Below are 27,299 nucleotides of genomic sequence, written 5' to 3' on the forward strand. Positions count from 1 at the left end.
TTACCTAACCAAACCTCATTTAACTTTACCTCACCTTTATTCCTTGGTTGGAAATTCTTCATGAGCAATACAACGTTATTCCTTTTCCTCGTAGTGTGAGACTCCTTATACCCACTGAAATCCATCGCTCGCCCTTTTCAGTACCTGGAACCATCATTAAGACATTTTCTCGGGTACTGGTGGTGCCTGCTCAAATTCTGACACATGACTTTCTTAATAAACTCGTGGCCTTGTCTCCACTGTTCTCTACCACTTAGAATAACCACAATTATACTGTTTGTCTCGAGAGATTTCCCTACATTCCTCTCTTCCTCATGCACACAGGTAAAAATTCTATAGGAGCCATGTTCAGAGAGGTATTGAGTCAATAAATATTCTGTAGTCCTTACAGTACTGGTTCTAGCTTTGGAACCAATTTTTTTGGACCATTGCGCTATCTCTGTGTTCGAAACCCATCTCTGTTGCCATAAACTCATTGTCTATGCCTCTCCTCATAACTTGGATCCACTGGTTTTCCCCACGTATATGGGACCCCTAGAGCTATGGAAATTCAAACCTACTCCAAGATGATATTGTCCACACAGAGTTGGTCTTGTAAAAGACAATTTCTACGAAGGCAATAGGGGTAATAAGGGAAACTTTTTCTATTGGTCTATTAGCTAAGGAAAGAGCAAGAATGTATGAAAGAAAAGGAAAACCAGGAGAAAGAAGAGGAACTTAACCTAATATAACCTAACTAACCAAACCAAACCTAACCTAACCTCATTCAACATTTGAATCTTTCCATATGGTTATTTTGATAATTCAAACTATATATTTTATTAAGATCATATTCAACTTCAATCCTACCGAAACAAATAAGAACGCTTTTGTACAGTCACTCATTATATATAATGAAAGGCCAAACTCTTGAAACAATGGGACATTTTCATCACCTCTCAAGTGAAGTCGAAAATGCCAAAAATTGCTTTCAAGCGATTTTAGTCATCTTCCATAATTGTCACAGTGTTTTCCTTTGTTGAAAATTATTATGTTCATAATAGATGTTTTGATGAAGGAATCAATCTTCCCGATTGCTTCGATAGATATAAAAGTGAAACATACACCTATCTTAACTTAATGCCATTATACTCATTATTTGATTTTTTGCAAGGCGGCAGTATCAACATACCTAAAACAGTTTTTCATTGTAGCTGCAGAATGTTTAGATGGTGACCAACCCAACAAAAGGCCTCGGACGACAATAACAGCAAAACAACTAGAAACATTGAAAACAGCTTATAACAATAGCCCTAAACCTGCAAGACATGTCAGGGAGCAGCTTAGTCAAGATACAGGATTGGATATGAGAGTAGTGCAAGTCTGGTTCCAAAACAGGTAAGAAATAATATGACGCTCTGCTAATTTATTTGATCTCAATCCTCATCGCAGTCTACTTGAAATCAGAGATTGAAAACAAAGAATTTGTGATGCAACCAGACAACACTGTTTTGTCCCACCATAGGTCTCATCAGTACCAGTGCGACATCTTTGATGGGCATAAACAGCACTGTCCAATGTAGAATTCTCGAATTCTTTATTTAGCTAGAAAGCTATAGAGAAAGACAAAAGACGAGTCACGTCAATCGATTTCGAAGTTCGAATTCACAACGACCTTCCTTTGGGAGACTCGTTTATCATTGATATTCATGTTTCAAGTCTCTGTTGATCCTGTAGATGACATCTTGGAAGGGAGATATATCTAAGTTTTCTAAATCATATTGCCATTATTTTTCGAGAGGCAATTGTATTGTTAACTTCGAAATTATCGAGTGACACTCAATTCTATAAATTGAAATCAGACGAAATTGCAGGAGAGCGAAAGAAAAACGATTAAAGAAAGATGCAGGAAGAACGAGATGGAGCCAGTACTTCAGATCCATGAAAGGGGGTTCTTCACCAAGACACGATAAACTATTGGATAAGGACGAAATGAAAGTGGACCTAGACAGCTTCAGTCATCATGGTAAGATGAGTATACAGTATGGTAGATAGCTCTTCACACATATCTTCATTTCTCTAGTATTTAACATTAAGGTTCTCTCTCGCAAGGTTTTCTTGGCTTTTGCTTCTGTATGGCACATTCAGCCAAATAGAAAAGTTAACTGTTTTGTTTTCAGTGTCATTGCTTTTCGAGTTTGAAAGCCGTGGATTTTTGAAATTTCTTCCTGACGTTTCGCTAGCGCGAGTAGCTAGCTTCTTCAGAGGTTTAACCATCATGGCTTGCTGTCATCGGACAGCTGACACTGCAAACCTCAGCCGTGAAAGTCTAAACCATTTTGTTTTGTTTTCGTTATTAGAAAATAAAGATGTTGTCTGAAAGTATTTGTGTGTGTTTCATCTTATCATAGGTGATGATTCTGGACGAATGTAAAACAGAAATGATAGTAGTTCAATTACTCATTTGTTAAATTTATGACAGATCTCAGCGACGACAGTTATGGAACAGTTGTGAACATGGGACTAGACCAAGATGGTTCGTCGCCACACAATGGAATTGGAAGGCCCTCGTTTCTGCATGGGGCTTCTTCACCGTCCTTTTTACCTGGGCATACTCCTCCACATGGGCATGACCATTTCTCTCCGTATCCAGACCAACTGTCGGTTTACGCCAGCCTAGGTAAACTCCAAAATAATAACTGTAGTTTTCAATTTCAACCTGCAGCTAATTACCAGTTTCCGTACTATGTATGGCATTCCACTCCAAAGCCACTAATTTCGATCATTTCAGGTCAAGGAGGACCAGGAATGTTATCACACAATATGCCACCTGGTGCCGATACCGATATTAGCAACGACAGCAGTCCACGAGGTTATCCCGACTTTCCTCCAAGTCCAGATTCGTGGTTGGGAGAACCGTCCAGCGCACACTACTGACCCTTCAATAGACCAACTATCAAATTTATGTTACCAAAAATGAAACTGATATCCGAAGTAGTTTCATATCTGTATTCATGTCTCATGATACATGTGTTTTTGTGCACAATAACCAGTCAATTTCAAAGAATTTATGTACAAAATTTTCTTTCAGTGAAATATTGAAATTGGCTGTGAATGAGAGATGTTTCTGTTGTCTCCTTACGGGTTGAGGAGGTTTCCACATTAGTCTGTCAAGAAATATGTCAATTGGTTGAAAATCCCAAGATGCGGTTGGAAAGGTGTTAACTGAGAAGTATTCCTCTACAGATTTACGTGTTATCACAGTTTAAAACCCATTGGAAATTATGACAGTTGATGAAAATCCGTGAAATATTTCCATCAACAGTATATTTTCATTCACCACAAGTTACGTCAATAGTCAAACATTTTCAAAAATTCATATACTAGAATCGTTAGAAAAACATCAGTTCATATTTTTCAACATCGCTTTTGCGAGCCACATTAATGATTTCCGCCATTAATAAAATACTGAAGCAAAAGGTTGTCCTTTGGAAATATTTACACATTGCTTTAGTTAAAACTTGGCTTTCTATTTTGTGACACCCGATTATTTCTCGCCCCAGAAACTTTTAATTATCTACAAGGTATAGATCTGATTCGATCTCAAATACTACTTTCTACTGTCAAAGTAGAGTTGTTCGACGTCCATGAATGACTCCTCTTTGTCAGAGACTCCAAAGACTTCCTTCATCATTCTAGCACAGTTTCGACGAAAACTGGACGTGCTCAACGATATTTTTTTAATGTTCAGAGTTTTTTGTACGGTCTTTTGATCTGTGGAACTTCTTCCCCTGAAAATTTTCCTCATGGAGTAGTCCTCCAATGTTTAAAAAAAATTATCTACAGCGTACTCTCGTCTTCATATATTCATTACTTTTTTTTCTGAGCAACTAATGATTTTTTTTATTAAATGACATTAAGGAAGGTACATCCAATAAATGAAAGCGTAGAAAAATATACAAGGATTCAATTACGTTGATAAACACTATTACATTATGTCTAAAACAACAATGTCCACATTATAACTTTTTTTAATTACTGTTGTCCTCATTCACCGCATTATATAAATTTTTCATATCGAACATATTTCTTCCAATTGAGATATTTCAATTTTCAAATACATCTTGAAGTATTGTAACAATGACTGTAACTTCTAAATGAAGGTATGACACTGAAAAATTATTTACTCAGTTTCTTGTTAAAAATATCCCCCACTTGTTACCAATTTTTCACACCAGTGTCACCCTGTCGTGGTCCGAATGTGGGGCAACTGAAACTTGAAGAACTCGATGCAACTTTTGATTTACAAAGTACATATTTACATTTCAGAAAAACAATTATTGTTCTAGTCAATGAAATCAACAAATCATGAAAATGATAAGTATCTGTTTCAACATTCTAGTCGTCAAAGTACTTATTTGATTTATTGTTTATTTATATGTACATTATTTAATAAATTATACCGATTATAATCGTTTTATCGTTCATCCAACCATATATCTCCTTAAAAACTACCATCTACTTGCCATCTCATATGAAAATTCATCTATGGTCGAGTTAAAAATATAGTTACGGTGAGAAATGTTTAAAAGGTAGGACGTCGAGACAAATTTGAAAAATAATATCAAAATAATATAAAATAAAGCATATTCATGGTTCACGACACGTTACAGGAAATGTCACCCTGTTCGCCGATGATACCACCATACTATGGCATAATGATAAGCAAGCTGATCTTCATCGAATCATTAATTCAGATACAATAAAGATCAAAGAGTGGTGCGACTCGAATCTTTCATTCTTCAACATATCGAAAACTAAGATACTGTCCTTCAAATGTGCAGTTGCTGATATTTCTTTAAACCACCAGATTATTGAAAACAGTGTTTTTTCTAAATTTCTAAGACTTTACATCGACAACGGTCTCAAATTCAATGAACATGTCAAAAACTTGAATGGAAAATTGTCCGCTGGTTATAATGCTGTGAAAATTGCTGCAAACGAACTAGGATACCCAACCGCAAAAACAGTATACTACTCCTCAATAGAGTCACATTTGCGATACGGTATTCCATTCTGGGAAATGTGCAGTGGTAGTGTTCTTCAAAGTGCTTTTGTCTTACAAAAAAGAGCCCTGAGATACCTCTGTAACCTAAAACTTCGCAGTTCGTGCAGATTTCACTTCAAGCAACACAACATGCTCACGGTAGTGTCTATATTTATACTTGAAACAGTGTGTCTCATAAATAAACAAAAAACAAAGTTTCATTACAGGGAATAGATACCCCACCCGTCAAAGTAACCATCTCAAACTACCATTACCATCTTCCACTCTCGTTGAGGATTCAATTATATATAACGGCTGCAAAATGTACAATCACCTTCCAAATAGTATTAAAGATATACATGGGGGCGACAGCTGATTAACGGAAAAGCAGATTTTAAACAGAAGTAACTGTCAACGAACAAAAAACTATTCAAAGAGTTGAATACAGTACAGTGAATAATTGCTAGGTATACGGTTTTTAGGAAAGATGAAGATGTGAAATATGTTACAAAATAATCACGAGTAGATCTTGACTTCCTTTCGAAGATTATTATTAGTACTAAAGAAGAGATGCCAAAAATTAGTGGTAATAGTATTAGAATATTTTCCGTATGAAACAGATGGAAAAAATGGTAATAAAATAAATAAGGGCAATAAATGTAGTATAAGTAATAGTTTTTCATGTTCATAGAAGATACAAGATAATAATTTCCAAATTCACGCCTTTTGTAATGTCCACTCCTGAACTATAATACGAAAATAATTGAAATGAGAAATGCATTGATTGTTAACTGAAAAACGAAGGTTCAATTTGTTCAAGCACAAGATTATAGTGAAGAAGAAAAATCATTAGGCAAATATTCACTTGAAAACAATTATCATTTTGAAATTCAAAATACTAAAGGTACAGATAGCTTTCTCACCTAATTTACAGAAGAATAATTCAGTAGATAATTGTAACATTCAAAATTCATCCGATATTTACTAACACTCAATAAACATAACCTAGTTTTCCTCATCCTTTCCTCATCCTCATCCAATTTTCGGTTTGTACTTCCATACTATGAGTATGTGTATTGAATTTTTAGAGTCGTTCAAGATATCATATAGTCTCTTTTCAAAATTTATTGAAATCATAACAATGTACATATCAGTTATCTCAATGCAGATTTATAAAAAGAGAATTCAAAAAAAATAACATTTGGTATCAAGGTTCATTAGCATCGAAAGGCTTGTTTCTGAAAAATTCTAACATGAAAAACGAGAATTAAGTTCACAGCTCTGTTGTAGTAACTCCCCAGTACTGTTGCATCCTGTCCAAATCAAGGGAGTCTGCTAATCCTCTTTCGTGCATAACAGCAAAATCATATTCCAAATTATAAGGCATAAGCCTTTGCAAGCTTCCAAAATACGCAGCGTTAGGTCCACCCAGTAATTGCTTTTTATCTAAACCAAATCGCGAATTTGACTTTGATAGTAAAGGATTGAAGGACCTAGCACTGCCGAACTGTTTGGATAAAAACGTAGACGGAGGATTAGAATTAGTTTCGGCTAATTGAGGGGAACTCCTCGATAACGAGGGAGTTTTAATCGAGAATGGCTTCTTCCTCATGTTTTTATTCAGGGTGTCGAGTTCTTTGTCAAAAAGTAGCTGAGTATTCTGCTCCAGCATATACTCCCAGCATTTGAACTGTTCCTCAGACAGTGCCGAGTCTGAATCCTCTCTGTTCTTCTCCTCCTCCCTTCTTTGACGTAAGGCTTTGGCAACCCCTCTATAACTCCTCCTCTCAGGACTAGTTTTCACTTCCGCACACTCGAATATAGAAGGAGTAACACTTCGAACTGATCTGTTTTCGTTGTGTTTGTTGAGTTGGTTTATATAAACCTTCGCTGATGAGTTGCAATCACTGCAAGCATTCTCACTCTGGCCGCTCGGTGATGATCTGTCGTCGCACATCATCATCGGCGGGGGTATAGGGATTTGCTCCAAACAATTCAAACACTCCTTGTTGAGCGCTTCACAGCAGCAGCCCGGCTGACAAGTGGCACTCTCACTTTGATACTTGTTCTTTCTGAATGTTTGTCGCAGCTCCCTCATCAGCAAATCAACGTCGTTTCCCAGCAAGTTGAATTTCACCACTATTATGCTCAAGTTTTCCTCAGCTCCATAGCTCTGAGCCAAATCTTGTAGTCGTTTGGCTGCCAAAATGACGTTCCGTTGAAGCGACACTTCTCGGATGCCGCTTTCCGGGCTTATAACCTCCCACAAGTTTTTATTAGCGATAACGAGGTACTCGTCCTGTTCCTCCAAATACAGTTCCGAGATATCTGGGTCAGGTACGTTCGAATGAATTTGGGGATTTGTTCTGATTTGTTTCCTGAGCTTCAAAGGCAGAATACGAACCGGACCAGAAGCCCTTCCGAGTACCACTCTAATATCTCCAACACTAGCGATTTTCATGACGTATTTCTTCACGTTTCCGCAGAACGAATATTCTCCCGTATGTTTCGATTTGAGAACATGTACCAGAATTGCATTCAGCCCTTGCTTCTGCCCTTTCTCTTTCAGTTCCCTATGAGCGGATAGCATAGTGTACTTCATGTATTCGTGTGAGGTTTCTTTAACAGTTCTTTCTTCCAAGAGTATTCTCGGGACAGCTTTATCCATCCCAAATGGTAGTTCGTTGTTGGCTTCACCGTCGAACATACCCAGCAGAGCTTCAGTGTTGCAAAAACTTGGCAAACGAATTTGTGTAACGTACAGTCTCTGTTTGCAACCGGCTGTTTCGGAAAATCCCACTGCCCAAGAATTTTCCGTCAAGTCGGTATCGCAGAATAGAGAAGGCGACAAGGGCAGAGTGGTTCTGTTCTTTCCTGAAACGTCAACCAGGCTCATGGGTCGTTGTGTTCTATACAAGTTGAATTGCTGCGAATCTACATGGAGTTTTATATTGCAGGACAAGTCTAGGAATTTCAAATTGGGGGGTATGAGAGAGTTAAGATCAACGCGATCTAACTGGTTGTGGGCTAAGTCTAATACCCTCAACGATGTGAGTGTAGACAACTTTGGTATCGATTGCAGTAAGTTGGAATGGACTCTCAGTACTGAGAGGTGCTTCATGTGATCGATGTTCTCAGGAAGACGCAATAGTTTGTTACCAGAAACTACCAGTTCCTCTAATTCCGACCAGAAGAGAGCACAGTTTTCCGGTAGAGTGGTCAAATTATTATATGCTGCATGTAGAATTCTCAGGCTCTTCAGATACGGAGCCAATCGCTCCATAGACTTATCATTCAGGCAGTTGGCTGTTAGAAAAAGTTTTTCCAGCTGTAGCACCTCGAACGGATTCGGTAGATCACATAGTCGGTTGTTCGAAAGATTCAGTACTCTGATATCTGGAACATATTTGAAAAAGTCTTCTGGGATACTGGACAAACTATTATTTTGTAAAAAAAATTCTTGAACAGGTAACTTTTTCTGTAGAATGGGGAGGTACTGTAACTGATTGTAGGCCAATTGAAGGGTGTGTAGCAATGGCATTTCATTGCAGAATAAATGATCAGGTAATGATAGTAGGGAGTTGTTGCTGGCGAAGAGGGATCCCAGTTCTTTACAGCTTGACAACCAGTCGGGAAGACTTTCCAGGTCATTATAGGATATATCCAAGTGTCTGAGGCCTACTGGTGGATGAGACAGTATCAAACTTTTCAATCCTGAAAAAAAAATGTTACTGAAGGCACTAATATATTTTTTAATGTTTTTTAATGAAATGAATGATAATGATATGTACGTCCGAAATCTGGATAATCTAATTGTCTAAGTAACTAAGAAACAAATGCTTTAAAAATGAAATCAATTGTCACCAGCTTTTCCTAAATAAAACGACAAATTGAAATAGAAATTTTTACAGAACTAAAAAATTTTAAAAAATAATGAAGATAAGTTCTAAATTCACGAAAAAGTGTATACCTACTATTATTTCCTGCAATGATTGAGGTTAATTTTTTTCCATGTAACGTGAGGGTTGTCAAGGAATTTCTAGAACATTGTAGTATTTGAAGTTGTTCCACAGCGCTCAAATCCAGATTTTCTATTTTATTTTCGCTGACATCTAACTGGACCAAGCACTAAAAAAAAAAATCATGTTGAAAATTGCCATCGAAAGTATAATTTCTTTTCATTTTTTTTCAGAGTTTATGGTATAGATGGTGCAACTTATGAATATTTTTTACCTTTTCAAAAGAAAGAGATATAATTAAGAAGCCATTGGAATGAAAGACTCGATTATTGTTGAAAAAACCAATGATGATGTTTCGATAATTTGTTTTTTTTTTTTTTTCAAGTTTGCAGACTATTTCCTATATTTTTTTTAATAAGACTCAGACAGATGAACAGGAGACAGACGAATTAATGGAGGAAAATCATGAAATCATCCATCGTCAAGCATTTTGAGTTTCGACCATATCTAAAACTAGTCCTTTGATGCCAAGGCTATATAGCTCAGACAAAACAGACATTCCAGTTTGCGGTAATTTCCAGCAAGCTGGATTTTTTCCACATACCTCAAATGTGTCATTGTAAATGAAATGTCAAAAGTCACTGTCAATTCCACATGTGCGTTGTTTGTTATTCGAGGTCAGAGGTCATAAATTTCTGTTTTTTGCATTAATTTTTTAAATGGTGGAGGTTACTGAAAAAATGATCCTGAAAAAGTTTGCAGGCCGTAAAATTCTATACAAAAATGGTATCGATACTTTTTTTTTCAAAGCACCATTGTTGAGTTATCGAGATTTCAAAGTAAAAAAACCCAAATACCTATGCACTCATAAAATGTCATTATGCATATTCATGAATGAGGTCTAATTTAGTAGATATAGAGAATAGGTCCATCATGATATTCTGATGGAAAAGCTTAGTAAATTAGGAATTTCAAGGAACTTTTCAGAACTAACGAAAAATTATCTTCAAAATCGGTTTTTCATCGTCAAACATAATAGAAAATTTTTAGATAAATTTCCAGCTAGGTCAGATGTACCACAAGGATCAAATCTAGGTCCACTTCGGTTCATAAGACCTCGCTAGTCTTTAGCTCACACAAGTTTAGACTTCTGAGGATTGTCGTTCATAGGAGTGCGATAGCTGGTTAACGGAAAAAAACATATTTTAAACATGTTTTTTTGCTGATGATTTGAAACTCTTCAAATCAATCTAAACAGTCCGAGACTGTACATATCTGCTAAAGGATATAAATAATATCTTAGATTGGAGTTTGAAGAACAAATTATACTTCAATCTTAATGAATGTTCATTCATCTAAATAACTCACATAAAGGAGACAATCATATTCAAGTATGAGATTGATGGTGTGGTTCTTGAAAAAAAAACTTATACCAAAGATCTTCGATTGAGGTATAATACACAATTTTCATTTGTTAATCATATACGACATATTATGAAATCTAGAAGTCAGATGTTGGGTTTTGTAATCAGACAAACTTCTTCATTCTCTAAGATATACATTATTAAATCATTATTAAAGACCGAAATTGGAGTTTGCTTCCATTATTTGGTTTGCGGAATATCAAACCTATATGAAAGAACTAGAGAAAATTCAGAACAAATTCTTGAGGTATTCATTTTTTAAGCAATATCATAAGTGGCCAAACTATAACTCAACAAGGTCTTTGGATTTACGACATGAATTTAAAATATTATCTGTAGAACAGCGACGCCAATCATCAGTAATGCATAACAACATTGATTCTTCAGAAATTCTCAGTATGTTACCATTTTACGTACCCCCTCGTCGCACGTACCGCAACGAAAGCACCACTAATATCTTTACTAAAGTTAGTTAATTGTTTAAATATATCAATAAATCTTCACTGGACACTTTCCCAATCAGTATTTCGCAAAAAAAATTTGGAACATATGTTAAATTTACCTAGGTATTTAAGCAGTATTTTCCTCTACAGTTCTGGTACATATTTTACTATTTTTATACATTCATAAGTATTTCAAGGATTATATGAACTTTTATTTTTTTTCCATATAATTAGGCTGTAATAGCTTGTTTGGATTATAAATAAATAAATAAATGAATGTTAAGAAAATTTCAACTGAAATTTTAATATTACTCACGCCATAATTTCCCAAGATGATATGTCCTTTCAACTTGTTTCCTCTTAGATTCAATGTTGTTAGACCTCTCGAGTCTTCAGTTTTTCCATCTGGCTCCTAGAAAATAGCATCATCAGGTTAAAAAAGTATAACAGTCTCAAACTTATTTCAGGTTGTAAATTCTTATGCCATAAATTATATAACAGTAAATTCTCTGTTGTGCAACTGTTTTGGAAATAGTTAGTTGCTGTGAAATACATAATTTGTGAAGGTGTCAATTTTTTCTATTGTTTTTTAGATATTTAACCTTCTACAATATGAAAAATAAACAAATCCAAATCAATGGGTACCTAATCTGCACATTTTGGTACATAGTTTTTATTGGGATTAATATATTTCTCTCTTTCTTCGGAAGTTTTTGATATTTTTTGTTCGATGATGGAGCAGTAGAAAACCAAAATGTGAATGAGTTAAAGTCTGCTTCTTGGTCTTCAATTAATGCCCCCATTAAATTATGATGCAAAGAATGACTATTATTAGCCCTTACTATCTGATACGTTTTGATACGCCACTGCACTTTACCGTCTGCACCAAATAATTAGTTGTAAACTTCAACAGAATTTGTTCATGGATTAGTGAGTAACAGTGCTCCACATGTATTTTTGCTCGATGTACATACATAATAACAATTTTGCTGCCGTTGCGTAACAGAGAAAAAATTAATAACGATGTTCTCGATGTTGAAATTATCAACAATCGTTTGTTAGCTAACTTGAAAATTGCTTAGTGTTTATTGTGGTATGTTTCAAAGAAAAACTAAGATATAGCTGTTGTTCCAAATTTACACACTTTGATATCAAAAAGTTTCTATTGAGAAGTTAATCAACACTACATATTTTGTTGAAACCATTCCCACTCTAGATTCAAACTTGTTGTGAATTATCCAACATGTTTCCAATGAAAAACGAGTATAAAATTTTAAGTGTTCGAAAAACCGAACTCAATTTTCATTGAAAATCTTTTTGCAGGCATGTTTCCTACTTCCCATATAAGTTCTGAATGGCCCAATGAAGTTTATTTCTGCGCTAATGAATATACCACTGTTGGTAATCGTAAGCTTCTGAAGAATTCATTTCATCAAAAGTTTCTTAACTCTTTCATATGACAAATCACTCTCACCGGCAATATTTCGTATTGAAATCCCAGGTGCGTATCACTACGTCTAATTCTCACTACGTCGAATTCTCACTACATCGAATTTTACATGACGGGAATTCGACGTGATGGGAATTCAGCGTAATAGGAATTCGACGTAGTGAGATCCCAATGTAGTGGGAATTTATCGTAAGAAAAATGATTTACCTAGAGCAAGGGGTATCACTTCGTCAAATTCTCACTACGTCATAATCTCATAACGTCGAATGACATACCTTCCTATGACGTCACCAAAATACGAAGGTGGTCGAAAATCAAATTAATTTTACATGTCGAAAATTCTGCGTAATAAGAAGTCGACGTAGTGGGAATTTGACGTACTACGATATCGACGTAGTGAGATTTCGACGTAGTGAGAATTTGACTTAGTGAGACATTCCTGAAATTACAGGATTCATGTGAATTCGCATAAGTAAATACTTGTTTGCATTTAGAGTTAGCTTCTCGTTCTTCTGCAAATGTCTCCTTTCTGTATAAAGGTTCGCATGAACCTTTGGTTTATTTATGTACATATTGTTTATCAGTCACTTTTCTCTTGTAGAAAATAACTATTTATTTCTGTTTAAAATCTGTTTTTCCGTTAATCAGCGGTCACCCTCATACGGACGACAACTCTCAGAAGTTGAGAAACTTGTGCGAGCTAAGGACTAACGAGGTCTTACCTTTTAACGTGTGATTCCTAACACGCTTGCCAGAATCATCCCAGCTCCAACCAGATAAATTCTATCTATTATTTTTGCGTATGAAATTTAATACGCTCAAAACTGATCGTTACATAAGATAAATGTAAAATTGAAGCAAAAAATTATTGTTTAGGTGTCTCCTGAGATTTTGATGGGTTCAAATCCAAATTGTATTGAGATTTTATTGATCTGCATCAGATGGTTTTTGCATATGTAATTCTCACTTACAAAGAATACAGTTAAGTATATGATTTTCATTGTGAACAGAACAAGAAACAGATTTTCAGAAGTATCATGAGTTTCCGATTATATAAAAATTTGTTCAAAATACGAGTTCATTGAGAAATTTCAGGTTGAAAAATACCTTCCTACATTTTTACAATTTGAAAAAGTAGTACACAGGACAAATAACGTAATGGACATCACATATTTTGAAGAGTCTATAAAATATTTCGGGTTTCTCAATATTTTTCAAATTAACCATTGGTAGGCAAATCTTTCCCCATTTAACCAACCCTGTATTACAGGGCCGGATTTGGTTGAAGTTGCAGGCCGTTGGGAATGAAGAAGTGGAGTCCCCAAATTTTTTTGCTATAAAAAGGATTGTTCTTCAAAATTAATTACTCTAACATATGTATAAGAAAAGGGGAATTAAAAATCGTCTAAAGACGGGAAAGCGGGCAAAAATTGATGCGTCAGTTGATAGTGTTGCTCAAAAAATTCTATTCAAGTAATGTCGTCAAATATAATTTCTAAAATTTTGAGCCCGGAGAAGCGAGAAGTTGTAAGGATGACCCACAGAGTCAAACTTTTTTTTTGATTTTTTTACTTATTCTATTTCTCTTCAACTCATGGCTACAAATTACAAATTACACATTAAAAAAAGTATTGCCATTGAAATGCTTAATGAAATCAAAAAAAACAAGTTGCTGACCCGTCAAAACTTTGGTATTTTTTTATCTTGTGGGGACCCCTCTCCTGTGGAGGTCCCGGGGCAATAGCCCCGCCTGCCCTTCACTAAATCCGGTCCTGCTGTATTATCTGAATGTTACTATTGCGGAGGCACTCATGCTGCATATACTTTTCGTTGAATTTGAGTTCAAAAATCGGATTTCCAGGTAGTATTTCTATCAAAATTCAATCAATGAAAACAAAACTCACCGTGAGCACAAGAGTCCGCATATCTAACACTTTATCCGGCGGTACTGCCAATCTGTTGTTCGCTAGCCTCAGAATTTTCAAAAACTTCAGGTCCCATAGAGTCGCGGGTAAGACACTCAACAAATTCTGATCCAACACTAGTTCTTGCAGACTGCAAAAATGGAAAAACGAAAGTTAAAATGGTGTTCAGCCGCGGCGGATGCACAAACAGGACACCGGCAAGGACGAAATATCTTCAACATTTCCTCTGCACAACCGACTATTGATTAATTTTCTTCGTCGGCGTTAGATTTTTTTTTTTCTGAGATTCAACTGCTGGAGGGTTCGAGGATTTGTGGGATTTTAGCTCGAGCCAAACTTTAAAGTTATGGTTGAGTTGTTCATCACGTTCATGGCCATTGGCGTAACGAAAATTGGAAAAGATTATCAACTTTTCTAGAAATAAATTATTCACCTCTCAATAGATATATCAGCAACATAAATATTTAGAAAAAAATATGTTCGACCATGAGCAAGTCGCTGGAATTGCGAAGGCTGCTCCCCAAAAACTTATAACACCGTTCCGAACCAGAAAACTGTACAAAACCCAACAACTTTTGATGCTTTATAAAGCTGAGATCAGACCTTCTTTGGAGTTTTGTTCACATATATGGAGCTCCACCCCTAAGCATACCCTGAAGCTGCTGGATTCCATCCAGAAAAGAGCCATACGCCTGGTTGGAGATACGAACATCACTTGTAACCATAATAGTCCGGAACATCGAAGAAAGGTTACAAATTTGTCACTCTTTCATAGATACTTTCACGGGAGGTGTTCAAGTGACTTGGCACATTCGATTCCACCAAGAGCGGTACATATCAGAAATACGCGACGAACTGTGGCTGCTCATCGTTTTGAGGTTCAACTCAGTACACCTCGACCTGCAATGTTTAAGAACTCTTTCATTTTGAGAACTCCAGCCATTCAAATCCAACGTGAATCTCTACTTTCGCACAGACACCGCTCTTAGAGTGCCTTAAGGATTTTTCTATAGTGCTTGAGTTTTGTTCTTGAAAAAAATTTAATGCAATTTGTGATAAAAAATAATTTACTGTTTGTTTAAAGTTGATTGACAATGTTTCATGATGAATTTCATTAGTTCGGACTTCCATTGTCTAATATTATATAAAATGATTTGAAATCCCTGAAATAACTAAAAAGAAGAATTAAAAAATTAAAGAAGAGGAATAAAAAATTGATAGCTGAAAAAACAATTATATTAAGCAAAAACATGAAATGAAAATTAGTGAAGTAAAATACAAGTAAAAAGGAAACAAATTGAAAAAAATATAAATACAATAAAAATTAAAAAGTTAAGAGATTCCAAGCCAAGTTAATTCACGACGTTTCGATTGTAAGGTATCCACAATCATCTTCGGGTGATAACATTTCTTTTTAGTTATTTCAGGTATTTCAAATCATTTTAAATAATATCAGACAATGGAAGTCCCAACTAATGAAAATAATTTACTAATCGATTACTAAACTAATACTGCACCTGTCCCAACATCCAACTCTTTCTATGCTGTTGACTATTTCAAAAAACACGGATCTCAAAGAAAACAAGTCATTCAATGTAAACTAATAGAAGTACTTTGAATATATTATTTATCAATAAACTATAATTCATACCTACAGAAATACAATCCGTGACTTTTATTTCAAAGAAAATGTGTGGCCCTTCTACACCTTCGTATGACACCGTCCATATACGAAAAAAATATCAAGAGGTCATCTCCGCCAGAAAAATATATCAAATTTGTCCTGAAGCGAATGGAGATTATAAAAATAGTTTTCATTTCAAGAAAAAGCAATGGCGAACGTCATATTATTCCAAAACCATCTAGTCTACATTCCTATATGGACGGCACTGGTTGGAACCTTGAAAAAATCTTCTACACCAGACAATGGTTGTTACCTAGAGGGCGAGTGTTAAGTTCCAGAATTATATCCAGAATGTTATTGATATTATGATGAAAAAAAAATGTTTTTATTATAACACCCTGTCGCTTAAAAGTTGAGAATTTAAGGGCACAGGTCAATTTGAACGTTTCTTTTTGAAGTCATTCGAATATTCATACCCTTAATGCTGCAGCGATCAGTTTTTTACTCAATAAATGACTCTATCGATGAAAAAAAAATTCTCATCCACAATTGCTATATTATTCATTCAGATAAAATTTTTACCACTAGGTAAAAAAATTACATGACAAACCAATGAAAATTATCTACAAAGGGCATTGAAAGATGTTTCAATTCAACACTAAGAAATATTCTTTCCCCAGTGAATAATCTCATTTCTTCATCCCGCCCAAATATTATCGGATCATAAACATCTACTCAATACTCTTGGTGTCTAAATATACGGTCCTCCAACAGGGACTTCGGAACTTTGACAATTGATAACGGCCGTTTAGTTGAAGCTATATCTGTCAAATTAGTTGTCACTTATTCAAACTGTTTTGCAAAATTACCGTAGACGGATATAGCGTGGACAAAATCTACCAATCTACAAGAGATTCAAGAGCGTCCAATGCATCCCGAAAAAGTCGTTTTCAGGTGTGGATTTTGGGCTGGCGGGGTCATCGGTCCATATTTCTTCGATATTACCATGATTACCAACTTCTTTTTACGTGAATTGGATGATCTGGACACCAACGAAATGGGGTTGCAACAGGATGTCGCCAGGCGCCACACAGCTCATGCCATATTGGATATTCTACCCGAGCGACTTGAGGGCATGGTCATCTCACGTGGAGGTGATGTGAACTGGCCCCTGAGATCGTGCGATTTGATCCCCTTAGACTTTTTCTTGTGGGGTTTAACTCAAGTCGCAGGTGTATGCGAATAAGCCACAACTCACAGCGGTCCCCAAAGCCAACATAACCCATGCCATAAGTCAAATTCAGCCTGATTTATGCCGTGTAATCATAAAAAATTGTACGTTTCAGATGTGCTCCACCCAAAGAAGCCGTGACTCACATTCGAATGATGTTATATTCTATACACAATGGACATCTGAATGATGTTATATTCCATACATAAAGGCATGAATAGGACTTTCAAACGAATAAAAAATTTCACACACTCTGTGTGTGAGAGTTTGAATATAGAAAGCCCTCACTAAAAGACCATATATCATTGTCTCAAGAAAAATTTCACTTGTATATATATGTTTAATCAAATAAGTTTAATAAACATCATGTCATACAAATGTTGTGACAATAATTACATAACTATCAGCAATTAATATTTCATGATGAATGTTTAAAAACCCCTGTGATTACCCGCTGATCCATTTGAACCCGTTCTTTACCCAAAAGTGTGCTACTGAAGGCACGAGCTTACGATCAACTTAGCAGTTTTAATCATATGCGCGTTTCGGAAGATCAAGAAACCGTGAAAGAAACAACGGAAGTTCGTTCACTGCAGATTTCTATGTTTGTAGTACCAAGAGAAGATTCATTGTTTTCGGCTTCTCAGAGGGTAATGAATCATCTCGGCATCCATATCCTTTCTTCATAGTTATCTGTGTTTTTTGTGTCTTCAAGGACTCGGTTTCACTTTCTTCAGACGTAAATAATCAGGGAATTTGATATGAATCTACGAATCTTCATTATTTTCTCGATCCTTATCAAACCGGAGTTGCCCGCTGCACAATCACTACGTCTATAGCGTAGTTAACCAAACTCAGATTTTTACATACATATATGAATAATGGGAGAATACAATAATGACAGGTTGCCAGTGAAAAAGTGGCCGCAAATATTTTTAATTAAAAAAACGTATGTGCTTCGAACCACACAACTGAAGTGAAACCTTCAACTACATCTATATGTATGTATGTACCTACAATGGCTATATTTTGGCAACCAAATAAAGTATAAGAAATCTGAAAACAACTTTCATAATAATTGAGTATATATAGAATTTGAAAAAAAATTGGAACTTACAAAGGATTATCTTTAAAATCGATTTTTCATTGTCAAATATAACAAAAAAAATTCAGATAAATTCTTTTTGCTGATGATTTGAAACTCTTTAAATCAATCCAAACAGTACGAGGCTGAACGTATCAGCAAAAGGATATAAGTAACATTTCAGATTGGAGTTTGAAAAATAACTGTAAGAGTTTTATTGTTTTCATATTGTTTTATTGTAATGCATATTTTGAAATTATGAAACGACAACAAAAATTAATTGGCGCTCCGGGGCGACTTGAAAGATTCCAGTGGCGCATTTGCTTTTTCCGCTGCAGGAACACACCGGAAAAACCTGCAGCACCACATCATCTGAAGATCTTGATCTGCTAGTGTTCTCTCTATCATAGAATATAATGTAGAGGCTCCAGAGGTTTCAATAAATTTAAGATTCTGCCAGAATATTTAGTGACACGACTATCGTCAAACTTAAACCAGTCCGTTTCGTCTTTGACCAATGCGTAATAATGACCGGAGTCAACACCAGAACCACAGTGAACAATGACTGCGTGAAGATTATAATAGTGGTCTGCTAGATTGAAGTGTTCATCTATTTCGAACCTTCGTAAGAGTTTGGTGCTTCCGTCAGAGGTTGAGTCATGTTTGAAGATCATCAGTGTTATTATTAGATTGACTGGTGCATTAACTATACTTGTTGTCTTATAATAGTCAGTTAGTTTGGCGCATATTCGGAAATACAGTTGACCATCACCTGTTAGAAGTTCTATTTTCAGATGATTCAACAAAAAGCTTTGCACGGACTGGTTATCAGTCATATTAGGAAACCCTAGTTGAAGTTCTACAAAGTCTCATACGTTTTTGCTACCTCTTGAACATGCACTACAAAGTAAACTATAAACACAAGACGAGATAGACTCTATGGAATCATTCAATTCAGAGCGGTCAGGGGTATTGATTCTGCTATTTTCCTGCTCACGAAGAATATTCAACAAGAACCCCAAGAATTCGGAACAATCCTCTTGTTGTCTTAATAAATATCTAGTGGACTTCAAAGACTCTAGGAAATCGGTTGGTGGAAAAAAAGATACATTCTTACGAAACTGCAGCTGCATGACCATGTATTTGAGTTTGATGAATAGGTAGGAAGCATTGTCGTTCTCGTTCATCGTTGTAACTTCGTTCTTGAAATTTTTCGTCATGAGCAACACTTGTTAAATGCTTTTCATGTAGCAAGTGTTTCCTAAATTATCTAATCCAATTTACTTCTAAAGATTTTCAGGACAACTGTCTACTGATTCGTGAGGAAAAACATGTTTCACAGAATCTGTATCAGAACCATTTCTCAAGCTGCAATCGACCCTTCCAAGTGATGAGAGTTTCGCAGAGGGATCGATTCGGCTTTTGCTCCATGAAGCATTTTAGCAGCTTGACTTTTTCTAATAAAAATATTGGCGGCCACTTTTTGAGTGGCAACCTGTCATAAATGTATTCCCCTATTCATAAATTTATCTAAAAAATTTGATACATTCGCATGAAACTTGACGAACTAGCTTTGTCCCTTTGCTACATTGTCTGCAGTTATTGTCTTCGTTACACTTCCATATTTTGTTCGTCGGTTCTTTCGTCAGATTGTTCCTTTTTTCTGAATTGGTAGCAAATTGTCAAAAACGATTCTCCTCAATAGGAAGACTTGATCAATTGTCTCTGGTCTGAATTCCTGGCCATACTGGCCATACTGGATTACTTTTCCAATATATATTTTCCTATTGACGCATTTGATACCCCTACAGCAGGATCATAACCTGTGGACTCAAATATATCCACCAAATTTGCGAATAGTCCTCTCGGCAGGACGATTATGGCGACCGTGAAATGGGCGAAGCGCGCGGTACGTTGCCCGAACAGAACATCCATTTTGATGAAGCAATTTCAAAGTTCGGAAGTCCTGTTAGAAAGCCTTATAAACAAGTCTACTCACTTTCTCAGTTGATTTATCTCCGGTGGTAAAGTCAGCAAATTATTGTCCGATAAATCCAATGTTACCAACGTTACAAGCTGAAGGATGCTGCACGGGAAATTCTGAATACCATTTGAGCGTAAACTGAGTACCTGAAGCTCATTGAGGGTCTCTATGGATTCCCCTGTAAGAACGATTTCTTCGTTGTAACACACACCGGTTTCTTGTCTTCTATTGCATAAACCGTTTAAGTTCAGATGTTTCACTGATTGAAGATTTGTGTTGTTATCTGGTTCGATCACGATTTCTCTTTCTGCTTCCTGAAATAATGGAATCAAAATTATATAAAACGCCATAGATGAACACCGATCACATGCAAACTCAGAATGTTCCTTTGTGAATATTTATGAAGCGGAATGGGAAATTTATTTCAGGTAGGAATTATCTAAGCAGACCGAAACTTGATCTATCGGTTACAATAGAAATTGCCAATGTTACCTGACAGTAAAAGCAAAATCAGAGTGAAGGAAAAATGACAGAAAAAGAACTTTCTTGATTGAAAGTAACATTTTTTGCAAATGATCTGAGAGAACAAAAAATTCACCTCATTTTTTAACAGAAGCGTACAATCAGATTTCTATCTGTCTCAATTGAAAAGTTCAAAGACAAAATGATAAAACATCTGCTGTCAAATACATCTCAGAATGAAATATAGTTTTGTGTTCAAATTTTGTTCAACTCACTTCAAAAATATTACTCAAATTCCTAAGATACTTTTCCAAATCACGTTGTTTATGAATAAGTTCAGAATTTCTTATGAATTTGACAAACTCATACAGTATATATTATCTGAAAAAGGGGTTGGTTGGGTAGCAGGATCATTTTTTCTTAAAAAATTAAAAAACTTAAGGCATAAGTATGCTTTACGAATCCTAAAAGTTAGTCATCGGACAGCAAGCCATGATTGTTAAACCTCTGAAGAAGCAGCGAAACGTCAGGAAGAAATTCCAAAATTCCACGGCTTTCCAACTCGAAAAACAGTGACACTGGTAATATTACTACTTTAAAAACCATTAGACATATTAGATACGTATTTTAAAAATAAAAATAAAAACATTGCAACAACAAATTTCCGAGACAACACAAAACGACATGAAACAAACGAATGGCTTCGTCTGTGATTCTGTGGTGTCTGTTTTTTAATCAATGGCAGATAGAAAAATAATGAAAAAAGTGTAAATTATTTAGGTATTTTACGTATTAATTTGAAATATGCAGTATTAAGGTCATCGACATCTCTTTTAGTGTCAACACTATCGCATTTGAGGATATGTATCATTTCGCTCAGAAATCTTTTGCATAAATATGGTTGAACATCTAGAATAGTTGGATGATCAGAATCAAAAATGTGTCCATATTCTTTTTCATGTTCAACGAGAGCTGTGGGGTTTTTTATGTTCAGTTTCTTAGAGTCTCTCATGTGTTCGGAAACTCGTGTTTTAAGATACCGTCCGGTTAGACCAACATATCCTTTGTGACAGCTTTCGCAGTTCAATTTGTACACAATATTGGATTGAATTTCTTGTGGTGTTTTTGTTTTTTGTTTCGAAAAAAAATGCTTTCCAACTGTATTTTCATTTGAAAAAGCCACTTTTATTTCTCCGGTACTGAGTAGCATTCCAAGTTTAACAAATAAATTTTCTACAAATGGAATTTTGTGATATTTGGGTATCACCCCTGTATTTTGGTAGGGAAAACTAGTTAACATTATATATATTATATTACTGTTGTACCCCTCTACTGTTCCTTATCTTAGTTGTCTGGTTCAAGGACCTCAGCATAAAGAAAGCAGCACTCGTAGATAGCAGAAGTTTTGAACATGTAAACCTCAGCGGTTACCTACTACTAAATATAGTTCGCTATATCTAGTGTCATCTACCGTCAATTTCACTAATTTAGGAATGATTATAACTGACAGTAGTAGGTTGGGAACTTATTTGCGATTACTTCACTTTTGTGTGACCCTCATTTGTGTAAAAAAAACTAATACGTTTGTTTGTTTTTGGTGATACGTGTACTCCGTGCATATTTTTTGATGTGCAATTGTATTATAATCATAAATCGTTCGGAACTAGTTGATATAAGACGTTTTTTTTCGTATCATAATTGATATTGTGGTACCTCAAGGAAAGGTAAGGTTTGTTTCCTATTCGATATTATGGTACTAATGTATATAATCACGATCACAGATATGAGTCAGAGAAATCTAGGAGTACCACCATTCGAAAGCGACTATAGCTGTTTAGACGATAGTGATGATGATCCTGACTTTATACTTGAACATATACAAGGGCAAAACAATTCAGATAATAGTGAATCTGATTTGGATACTTCCGAAGATGAGAGAGAGACTCAGCCAAAACAACGCAAAAAAACACCATTTTATCGATCAGAGTTATTGTGGAGACCAATTTCTACCGGAGAAAGTCCCAGAGGAAAACCCGAATGGCTTGGAAAACTACGTAGTGAGAGGGAAGTAGATGACTCTAATACTTATTTTGAAAGATTTTTCGATGATGAAGTTTTCAACCTGCTCGTATATCAGTCTAACCTTTATGCTGTTCAAAAAGATCCTACTAAACCTGTTTCAGTGTCAAATAATGAAATAGAACAGTTCATTGGCATATGCCTTTATATGTCTATTTATAATTTACTCAGAACCAAAATGTACTGGTCACAGTCCACTAGAATTTCACAAATTGCAGATGTGATGAGTCGAAATAGATTTTCACAGATAAAGTCTTCCCTACACATGAATGATAATAATAAGATAGACATAGATAACTTGGATCGACTCTACAAAAATATACCTTTTATCGAAAATTTGAGAATATATTCAACAGAATACTTATTGACAAAGAAATTTGTGTTGATGAACAGATTGTACCCTATAAAGGTCGTACTTGTTTTCGACAATAGAACCCTAAAAAAACTCATAAATGGGGGTACAAGATATTTGCTCTGTGTGATGTCGAAGGATTGGTATGATAACAAACCTGTTGTACTAGCATCTTCATTTGCTTCAACTCATCCCACAAAAGAAATAAAAAGATTCGATAGAAAAGCCAAACAAGAAATCAATGTCATTTGCCCAGACATAATATCACTATATAACGAGTTCATGGAAGGAGTAGATCTTGTGGAAGGTCTCATTGCATATTATCGAATTGGAATCCGATCTAAAAAATACTGATAACGCTTTATCTTTCATTTTCTTGGCATTGCTATTGTAAACAATTGGTTATTGTATGTGGAAAGTCTTCTTCAGTTCAATCAGGTTGGAGTCCAGCTCCCTTACCCTTTCAGCTAGGTTATTGTATAGACTGTTCAGCACATTTATCGAGTAGGAATGAGATAAAAGACTTGTTAGCATTTAGAGAAATTGCTGAAGTTCTATGCAGAAGAAATTAAGACTGTTTAAGACTGTGTTCCTAAAAAGAGGTAGGCCATCTGCAGACAGAATTCAGCAAAATTTTGAAATGAAGAGAAAGAAAGGACCCACAAAACCAATTCCACTACCAGAGATCCGGAGAGATGGTGTTAAGCACTTTCCCTTATGCAAAGAAGATCGCCAAAGATACAAATTGCCATACTGCAAAAATATCACCTCTGTATATTGCATGAAATGTAATATATTTTTGTGTTTTAACAAAAATAGGAATTGTTTCATGGAAATGCATAAATAAATATTTGTTCCGTAGTTGACCATTATTTCATATGTACTACTTACCCAGAAAACCAAAACCAAATGAAGTTTTTGCAAATCGTCACGACTATATAATTATTATGATCATATTTACACATTTCCAACATAAAACATTCTTCTGATTGTTTTTTGATAATTCGGTCCGTAAGAGGCTTACAATGAAACCCTTATTATTATTATTAATTACCGCAATACTGCGCTGAAATGTAGCCTTTGGATTATCTCCATCCTTAATCGCACTCTTTCAGTTCTACCTACGGGATTGAAAACAATATGTTCAGCTCAATGGTTTCAAATCTACCGAATATACTGCTTCTTCCGGTGTTCCACAAGGTTCAAATCTGGGGCCGTTGCTCTTCAATATATTCATTAATGATATTGCAGATGTTATAGATGTGTATTTTCTTTTATATGCCGATGATCTAAAACTATACTGCCTCGTTGAGAACATAGATGATTGTGTGAACCTCTCAGCAAACGTAGGACGGGTTGTAGAATGGTGTTATCGAAATAATTTGTCACTGAACTCGAATAAATGTAAGGTCATGCCCTACAGTTTGAAAACGAATATCTTGATCTTTGATTATTCAATAGGAAACGTTTCTCTGGTGAGGCCAGAAACATTTACTGATCTTGGCGTCACATTTGACACTGCACTATCATTTAATATAGGCATATCGATAATGTTGTAACCTCCTCCTGTTGTTTGTACGGATTAGTTGCACGTAACAGTAGTGATTTCAAAGAAACTTCGACCCTAAATTTATTCTATGCTTTCATAAGATCAAAGTTAGAATACGCTTCAGTTGTGTGGAGCCCCTTTCATCAATATCACAGTGATAGAATAGAAGCAATTCAACGACGATTTTTAAAACTGCTAAGCCTAAAAACCGATGGCATTTATCCTCCAATAGAAACAACCCACTCTGAATTGCTACAAAAGCATAACTTTTGCAGTCTCGAAAAAAGGTGTGAATATTATAGTGTTGCACTAACCTATAAAATTATCAAAAGCATAGTTGACTGCCCAAAATTACTGGAAAAGTTTAATATTTGCATTCCTAAAATATGTTTCAGACACCCGAGTACTTTCTATATAAAAACATCTCGCACAAATGTTCTGGAGAATTCTCCGATCCATACCATGTGTAAAGTGACAAATTCTGTTAGTGATTATTTAGATATATTTAGTTGCAAATTGTCAAATATAAATTCCCACTTCCTAAAATAATTGTTTAGTCACCTAAAACAAATATAAAATGTGTAGTCTTTATAGTCAATTGTTTGTATTGTTTGTAGTGTTTGTAGACTTTACAGTCACTTGTTTGTGATGTATTTATTATACTCTGATATTTCCTGCTCTGTAATTGGGCTATGTCCTGTAGAGTATTGTATTACAAATAAATAAAATAAATAAGTAAATAAATATTTACAACATTTTCAGAACCACTGCAATATCTACATTGAAAAAGTCATTTCTTCACCTTATATTTCAACAAATATATGAATGTCTTAAAAAAGTGAATAGTGAATAAACATAACTGAAATTCCGTTGATTTCGACTTTCAGCAAATCCTTGGAAGCAATTGTAATTGAAGATTGTCATTATTCGTTCAGAATTGAGTTAACGATGTGAAATTTGTTACTTATTTGATACTTCCAAATATTTCGCTAACAGTGTTATAATTGTTATGGAAGCCTATAATTAAATCAGTTTGTGGGAAGAAAGCCTGTAAAAGCCTATTTTCGTTTCAAACGTTGTACCTTGGGTTGTAGAAATGAACGCTGTTTTCAGATAACTTCGCTTTAGTCAGGGAAACCTCAATCGATTTCGATGATATCCGCTGATAGAAAATTCCATATTGTCTTTTCTAGTCGCCAGGAACTCAGCTAAGCGTAAAAATCACGAAGACCACGATTCGCCTGTATCAAAGAAGGCAAAATTTTTGCCCAGAGGGAAATTTTACGGGGTGTAAATGATTATTTTCGATACGACCATAACATTGATTATGTTAGATTATTTTTTTATATGAAATTTGATGTATTCTTCCTTCGAATAAAAATTATTCCTGAAAAGAGTATTCGTAAAAGAGTTTCGAAAATGGTGTAATGACCGAAACTAGTCAACAAATATAAAACTATCGTGAAAAATAGACAAGAGTGTGTTTTTATAGTGTACCTATCCTCAGTGAACATGAATTTCAACAAAATAAACAGTCGTCATTCAAAGAAAATTCGTAGTGGAATTGGAGTGGCTTCCTGATCAGCCATAATGCCAACAAAATGTTCAATACAGCATAAAAATATGTCTCTTTGAGTTTTGTATCTATTACACGTTATAGGTATTGGAAAGGAAAAGTTTTAGCTTTTCACCTCTCCATCTTTATACAAAAAAAATGTTATAGGACTTATTTCAATATTCATCTTCGGTGTACTGAATTTGAATCAATGCAGTTTCATTTAGCAGAATATTGTTCTATTTCACATGCAATGTTGACGCAAGTTATTAATGAAACGTGTGTTAAGATGATATTTTTTTGAGCATATTCATTGTTTCTCAAGATTGAAGTTATTTGAGAAACAATAATGTATTTTTATTATCAAATTACATTGGGAGTTCGACTTGATGAACAGAATAGCTTCAACTTCTAGATCTACCAGTTGACAAATATTGTCCTATCAACTCACATTATGGGAACTTGGATATTCCTCGAGAGAATCTAAATCTATTGTATCGCCTCCCACATCGCACTCGGGGATTTGAGGAAATCGCACTACCTTATCACTTAGTCTTTGATGTTTTCTGGGTGCTGACATTGCAAGCAACATGACTGATAGCAATTTCACTTTATCCCACAATTCATCAAAGCACTCTCATACACCAAAAACCTCAACGACAAACAAATTTAAAACCGATTACATTTATTTTCAAGAATCCGAAGTGTTCAAAGAAGTGACGATTTAACAGTATACGTCGTACTGAACTTGTTGTTAAACAACCAACTATAGTAATTGAGATTCTGTAGAGTGCGACCAAAGACGGCATGACATCACGCTTGGCTACTTCTTATTCTTCTCTCGATGGTTCGACTGATATTCGGTGGAAGCACGCTCAAAATAGGAAAAACAGAAGTTAACTACAAAGGCGAGTTGTGTGTAATCTCCTTCCGATGTGATTAATGCAATACTCATTGGTTTTGGCATGAACAGTCTAGGCAGATTGCAAAATAGTTTTTTGTTGACCCCCACATTTTAGGTAGGTATCAATTTCCGAACGGAAAACGACTATTTTTAAAGGCAAGTAGTTTTCGTCTGCCAAATCTTTACTGTGTTTTTTTCTGAATAATTCGGCCGTTACTTGATGAAGATTCATAGTAATTTCTAAACTA

General features: G+C 35.3%; 2 protein-coding genes across 3 annotated transcripts in view; one reads left to right on the top strand and one right to left on the bottom strand.

Moving 5' to 3' along the window:
- Lim3 (Lim3 homeobox protein) overlaps positions 1 to 3,592 on the top strand; it is a 90,220-nt gene extending 86,628 nt beyond the window's left edge. For both annotated transcript variants that reach the window (XM_074174949.1, XM_074174950.1), the window contains exons 4-7: positions 1,194 to 1,377; positions 1,854 to 2,005; positions 2,462 to 2,659; positions 2,771 to 3,592. In XM_074174949.1, the coding sequence (XP_074031050.1) occupies positions 1,194 to 1,377; positions 1,854 to 2,005; positions 2,462 to 2,659; positions 2,771 to 2,916 (680 nt within the window). In that variant the 3' untranslated portion in view covers positions 2,917 to 3,592. The remainder of the gene's footprint in view (positions 1 to 1,193; positions 1,378 to 1,853; positions 2,006 to 2,461; positions 2,660 to 2,770) is intronic.
- A 2,544-nt stretch (positions 3,593 to 6,136) lies between these two features.
- Phlpp (PH domain leucine-rich repeat protein phosphatase) lies at positions 6,137 to 26,927 on the bottom strand. Its single transcript, XM_074174951.1, has 6 exons — positions 26,599 to 26,927; positions 20,166 to 20,464; positions 14,207 to 14,357; positions 11,169 to 11,264; positions 9,001 to 9,154; positions 6,137 to 8,740 (listed from the first exon to the last, which is right to left on the bottom strand). Exons 1-6 carry the CDS (start codon positions 26,737 to 26,739, stop codon positions 6,300 to 6,302), a joined length of 3,282 nt encoding a protein of 1,093 aa, XP_074031052.1. The 5' UTR covers positions 26,740 to 26,927; the 3' UTR covers positions 6,137 to 6,299.
- Positions 26,928 to 27,299: the final 372 nt, after the last annotated feature.

Source organism: Leptinotarsa decemlineata, unplaced genomic scaffold (genome assembly GCF_025532065.1).
Source record: "Leptinotarsa decemlineata unplaced genomic scaffold, Ldec_3_MD MMD2_tig00000882_RagTag_RagTag, whole genome shotgun sequence".
NCBI classification, from domain to species: Eukaryota; Metazoa; Arthropoda; class Insecta; order Coleoptera; family Chrysomelidae; genus Leptinotarsa; species Leptinotarsa decemlineata.

What these genes read in the sequence shown, in the direction of transcription:
- Phlpp (XM_074174951.1), bottom strand. Translation starts at nt 26,739, where the DNA reads ATGTTGCTTGCAATGTCAGCACCCAGAAAACATCAAAGACTAAGTGAT. An exon ending in TGCGGACTCTTGTGCTCACG is followed by an intron (nt 11,265 to 14,206) that starts GTGAGTTTTGTT and finishes GCTATTTTCTAG; the next exon opens with GAGCCAGATGGAAAAACTGA. An exon ending in AATCATTGCAGGAAATAATA is followed by an intron (nt 8,741 to 9,000) that starts GTAGGTATACAC and finishes TTTTTTTTTCAG; the next exon opens with GATTGAAAAGTTTGATACTG.